Raw genomic sequence first — 6,000 nt, 5'->3', positions numbered from 1 at the left:
GAGAGAGAGAGAGAGAGAGAGAGAGAGAGAGAGAGAGAGAGAGAGAGAGAATGCTGCTGCTGGCAGGCATGGAAGGCAGCCCAGAGGGTCAAGAGGTAAACAGCAGTGGTGCACACATATACTGCAAAACTGGCACACAGACACCTCACATGAAAACAAATCGGGGGAGGGGAGGGGGTCACAGTCCTGGAAATGAGTCTTATGTAACAGACATATTTCCAGGAGTATATGTGCACACAGTTATTAATTTACTCCCTAATCTATTCTTATCTCATCTATGTCAATGTGTATGCTGTGCGTGTGTGGGAGTGTGTGCATGTATGTGTGTATTTGTACCTCACTGAGAAACTATAGTAAATAACTTCTTTACGCTCAAATGACAATACCTGACAATTCCTGATATCTAATGTTGAATATTTTAAAGATGAATGCTTGCTCAGAAATGTAAATATCAGAGAGCAACCTGTGCAGTTTATGTCCATGACAGTAATCATTCCTGAAAGACTGTGCTATTTACTGAAATTGGGGGATATCTCAATTTGAAATGAAACCCTTGGATGACTTGGAAAACCTGGAGCAGGCCAACAGCGAGTACTTTTATCTAAATATATTCTACCATTTCATTCTGCTTCTCTCAGTGCTGCCCCCACCCTGCCAACAACCGCACTACACCCTCCAGGTTACCAGAGGCAGACAGAGCCAGAGGCAGACTGTCTGGCTACTACCCAAATGGCTTTCTCCATGGATATAAACAGCCCAACTACAGGCCTGGACCACACATAAACACCATTCTGAGAACACAGGCAAGGAGTGAGCACTCAGTTATGTGTGCGAGTGTGTCTGTGTTTGCAGGAGAAAGATGAGCAGTGAGATAAATACAGAATACAGGCCCTAGACAGTGTGGGTGGTGAGCATACATGGTGTGCATCCTTCTATACAGTAGACAGAAATCGTGTTTTTCACTTCTCTGTCCGGTTACTCCCACGTTGCATCAGAATAATCGGGCACCCCTGCTCTCCCCCGAAGGAATTAAAAATAACTTTGTTGTCGAATACAGCAACACCACCACCAGCAGCCAGCCAATTCATTATCGTGGAGAAAAAGAATCCCAACATTATAAGATGTTGTCAGTTACAAGCTCTGATTGGATTCAAAAGGTAACCTGAGTAACATGCAGAATGATTGAAATCACAACTAAGTTTTCCAAGTACAGACTGACACAAGATCCCTGCTTTCACAACATTGTTTCTATTCTCTCCCCCCCCCCCCCCACTTTGCCGCTTCAAACCCTTCATGTTTTAACTGCTTTTATGTGGCTGTCAGAATGAGTGATGGATAGAAGCCTTTTGGGTGGATGTGTAATGTTTACCAGATAAGAACAGCAAACACTGCAGTGGGTGTGTGTGTGTGTGGGGGGGGGGGGGGTGTATGGATGTGTTTACACACTGAACGTTTGACCTGGGACGAATCCAGAAATCACCACTGATGTGGTTTTAGGTAGAAATGACACCAGATGTCCCCTTATAACTTAAAAAATAAGTCAAAATCAAATTGAAAAGAAAAAATTAGGGAGATAATGGATATGCGATTTCCATTATAGAGAGATCCTGTCAGAGGCATTTTGGTAGCAGACTTGAAGCAGCCTAATGTGTGTGGTGGTCAGACCACCAGTGAGACTTGTATCTGAATCTTAAAGGGGATTGGGGTTTTCAGACAATATCAAAGACTTGACTCCCTTTGAAAAGATTAACCAGGCTAACACGGTTGTCCTCGTGGGCTGTTTCTCGTCATATACCCTGGATGCCGCATGTGTGCAGATATACACACACGATGGCAGGGCACAAAGGAGATGAGCAGAACAGGCAACATCAGTGGTGAGCATGGATTTGCCCTCGCGCACACGCTTGAACACACACCCACAACCTCAAGGGCTCTGCTGACATTCTCCCATGTCCCTCTCTTGGTAAGGGTCCCTGCATATGGGTCATATGAGAGGCCAAGGGGAAAAACAGTAGAAGAAGCCCGACACAGGAAAATGTCATCCTTGCTGCATGGATGCCACACACACACAGCTAAACTGGGTCTATAAATACAGCGGTAAAGCAGGGAGCGGCAGAGTGGAAAAAGCCCAGTGGAAAACCATTCAATCGTTAGCTTAGCAGGCTAGCTCTAAAATTAGCCTTAGTAGTGCGGTAGTGCACAGCAGACCTTGCGCGCGCACACACACACATACAGACTAGAAATGAGCTTGCAAAGCACCATTCTTAACCTTAATTACAAAAAGGAAGAAAGCAGCAAAAATGAGTCAGGACCAGCCACCTCCACCTCATTAGTCTACCACTCCACATGTAAGGGTGGGGTTAGCTTAGCACCCAGAGCTCAGAATAATCTCAACTTCAAAGTATATAGGACATTATATCATTAGCCTATGTAACATCCTGGCCTATATATGCAAATCAAAGCCCCTCTTACCGGAAAGCTTCAGTCAGTTTTAGCAACCTCCAATTATACATTCTTGAATGAGCCCTGTAAGGTTAAAATGACATCCCATAATGGGAGTAATCTCATCGGAATAGCAATGTATAGCCATCACATCCCAACAGACTTGAATCTAAATGTGCCTCTCCTGAGTCTTTAGCCTACTTTGTGAGATGGGCAGAGGTTAATAATAATGATAACTGTAAATTAATCTAAAGTGATTCGGTTTTGTCTTCAAAATGACTTAATTCTAGTTGTGAGCACATGGTGGGTGGAATATTTGACAAAGGTTGAACGACAGCGAGAAGCCACGGCCAAGGTTATTTAAGAAGATGGACCTTAACTTTTTAATTGCATCACTCCCTCTCCTGAAGAAAATGGATTATTTAAGACAGACATGAAAGTAAGGTAAAGCGTATGATTTATTGAAGTGTATAAGGGTCATTGTACTTCCTTACATCTCATGTACACCACTGTACCCTCACTGTTTCTTACTGACTGAAGAGCAGTTTTGCAGCCATTTTTTATGGATGTTTTATAAATTTTGATTCTTAAATATAAGTTTTCTGCATGCTCAGATTTAGAAATTACAGTGTTTTGAGGTGCTGAAACGTGGGTCTTTGTCTTGTTAAATTATGTAGAACTTTCTGTAGCAGAAACTTGCAGTGACCTGGCAGTGGACTCTCCTTCTCTGTTGGCCAGTGGAGCATAGCTCAAAAGTAACATGAATCCCTCACTAACTCTGGAGGAAAATAGAAGTTCTTGAGTTAGTGTGAGTGTCATTAGTTAACTTGGTTTACTGTATACAGGCTTTATATGCGTTTGTGATAGTGTCTTTGTGCCTCCATTTGACCCATATTGTTTTCCCTGTTAAGACATTCCCAGTAAACAATGCCGCTTTGTCTGGCATGGCAGAGCTGCATGCACACACACAAACTAACTCTGCTGCTAATTACTCTGCCTTGGCTTTAACAGTTCATTTGACATCGAAGGTGCTACATAGTGTCAATGAACCTGTGTAGTGTTTGTACTTTAGGGTGTGTGTCTGTGTGAGTACTATATGCACAAGCAGCTGTTGTGGTGGAATGTGATGGGCAGGGTGTTAAAGAGACAGATAGTTGTTGAAAGGTAGGAGGGGGAGATGTGTAAGCTGATGAAATGCAGGATAATCTTAGCCTTGGGCGAGTACACAGTTATTTGCAGCATGTGTGTGGTTTTGTGTGTGTATTGAGTGGGTGGGAGTGATCAAAACCTGATAAAATGTAATATATGTGCTCCTGAATTGCTTAAATATGCATCTTTATATGCACGTGTGAGGGTCTAAAATAAAGATCAGAGCAAAGTGTTTAACTACAGCTCAGGTTTCCCTTTAGACCTTTATATGAGAGGAATACTGGGCTGCACATACTGTATGACAGGTCTTGGAAATGCTTGATCCTGATATTTAGCAGTTATTGTGTGTATTCATAAATTTGCTATTAGAAGCCTACATAGTGCAGGCCTATACAAAGACAGCTTAACAGTAGCAAAACATTGTCCAGACTCAGAGGTAATCTGTAGCTTGGCTTTCTAGCATAAACCTGTGTCCTGGACCCGTATACATTTTTTTTTCAAAAACTAATATTACAGGAAGTCATATCTGCAGCTTTCTTGTGCACCCTCCACATGTACCACTGGTTACCACATGTAATTATGTCTCCATCCACTCCGTTCTACTGTGTCTTACCTCTGAGGCAGAGGAAGGTGAGGAAGTCCTCCGTCTTGGGCTTGCGCCTGGACAGGTCCTGAATGGAAGAGGACAGAGATGAAGCGGAGAGCGATGAGAGGGATGAGGAGGGCACAGTGGCCAGGCCCGTGTTCAGGCTGCCTGGGTCTGCAACTTTGACAGGCGTAGTGCTGGGCGAGTTGGGCTGCGACTGGGCAAACTTCCTTTGGGCCTGGAGCCGAGGTCTGACAGGGAGAGCACAAGAAGGAAAGGAGAGACTAAGTTACTGATATGTATTATTTAATTACAATTGAGCACACACGCATCTACTCCACAACAGCAGGCCACCACAACAAGGAGGCAGGCATGACTGTTTGAGATAGTAGGAAAGTTAATACATATACACACACACACACACACACACACACACCTATCTCAGCAAAAGACAAAGCTGATTTAAAGAAACACACACTTTTGCTCTTTTACATAGATGCACAAACACACATGCACAGTCTCTCTATGGCTGTTATCTCTTTGTAGATAGGATTGCTAAAACAATTACCCTGTAGTGAAGAACTGATCACCTTTGTTCAGTGAGTGGGTGTCCATCCAGTCCATCATGATAACTTGGATGTGCTGACACCCACACACTTACAGGCTGACATGGTCATTCAGTGAGTGTCATTTAATTTTTTTACATGAGTAAATTATACAGTGCGCGTAGTACCAGCCACACACACACACACAGTAGTTCCTATTTTATTCCTGCTGAGAGTGAAAGATTATTAAAGGAGAACCAGTGGTGCCAAGTGATAATAACCAAATATACAGGAACTGCCTGTGAAAACCACACACTGCCAGAGATCAACTTAAGTTTCTTTCCATCTTTCTCGTTTATTTCTCTCACTTTCCACCATCTTCCTGTTTTTTTCCTTCCCTCCGCCTCTATTTTGATATTTTGAGCTTACTTTCTTATGTGGTGCACAGAACCTTTGAGATGTGTCTCTCATTTTTCCTCTCTGCTTGTATCTTTTCTCTCTTTATTTCACAGTGTGTGTCAGTGGGCGCGAGGGAAGAGGAGAATATTAAAGAAGTGGATATCTGAGAGAAGGCGATGGACTTGCTTGTCACACCGCCTCCCTCATACGCAACACACACACAAAGAGGCCACATGAACCAGCAAGTGGCCTCAATCGATTTGGGTGTGTATGTGTGTGCGAGAAAGTGCGCTACGCTAGAAATGTTGTGGAGTAGTGAAAGAAGCAATGTGATATCCTGGTATTATTTGTCAATTTGCCGCAGACCGGATTGAAGTAAGGGAAGATAGGATCATGTCTGGAGAACACCCACAATGCATTTGGTGCACTGAAAGGTGCTGAGTCCCGATTACACTTCAATCAGAGAACAGCACGGTGTCAAAACGTGTCAATTTCCTGCCATGACATGGGTGTAAGCTCAATATGTGGGAAATTGAGAGATGATTGCACGCACATTGCTAAAGCGGCGCATTTGGACGTAAGGTGTGAGAAAACTGAACAAACGACTGTTCGCACATGCCCAGTTTGTTTACAGTCGAACACTAAGTAAACAAAAGCCTATGACTGTGATTGGCAATCTATACGCTGGAATTCAATAGTACACAAAAGTGATTTACAGCATTTACACAAATATAATTTGGCTTTGTTTTAGAATTTCCAAAATGTCCATCATACTCGATTTAAAGCATTTTCTCCCTGCACACACAAAATGCAGACTTTTAGTCTGCAAACATATGTGGCAGTGAAGAGTTTAAATCACTAATTTCACTAAGGTCTTCT

General features: G+C 43.0%; 1 protein-coding gene across 1 annotated transcript in view; it reads right to left on the bottom strand.

The window, feature by feature from the left end:
* Positions 1–6,000, bottom strand: part of jarid2b (jumonji, AT rich interactive domain 2b) — a 50,061-nt gene that overhangs the window by 23,214 nt on the left and 20,847 nt on the right. The window contains exon 4 of the mRNA XM_046059132.1: positions 4,205–4,428. Within this exon, the coding sequence (XP_045915088.1) occupies positions 4,205–4,428 (224 nt within the window). The remainder of the gene's footprint in view (positions 1–4,204; positions 4,429–6,000) is intronic.

The sequence above is a fragment of the Micropterus dolomieu genome, linkage group LG09 (assembly GCF_021292245.1).
Source record: "Micropterus dolomieu isolate WLL.071019.BEF.003 ecotype Adirondacks linkage group LG09, ASM2129224v1, whole genome shotgun sequence".
Taxonomy (NCBI): domain Eukaryota; kingdom Metazoa; phylum Chordata; class Actinopteri; order Centrarchiformes; family Centrarchidae; genus Micropterus; species Micropterus dolomieu.
This window is presented reverse-complemented; position numbering and strand designations above follow the sequence as displayed.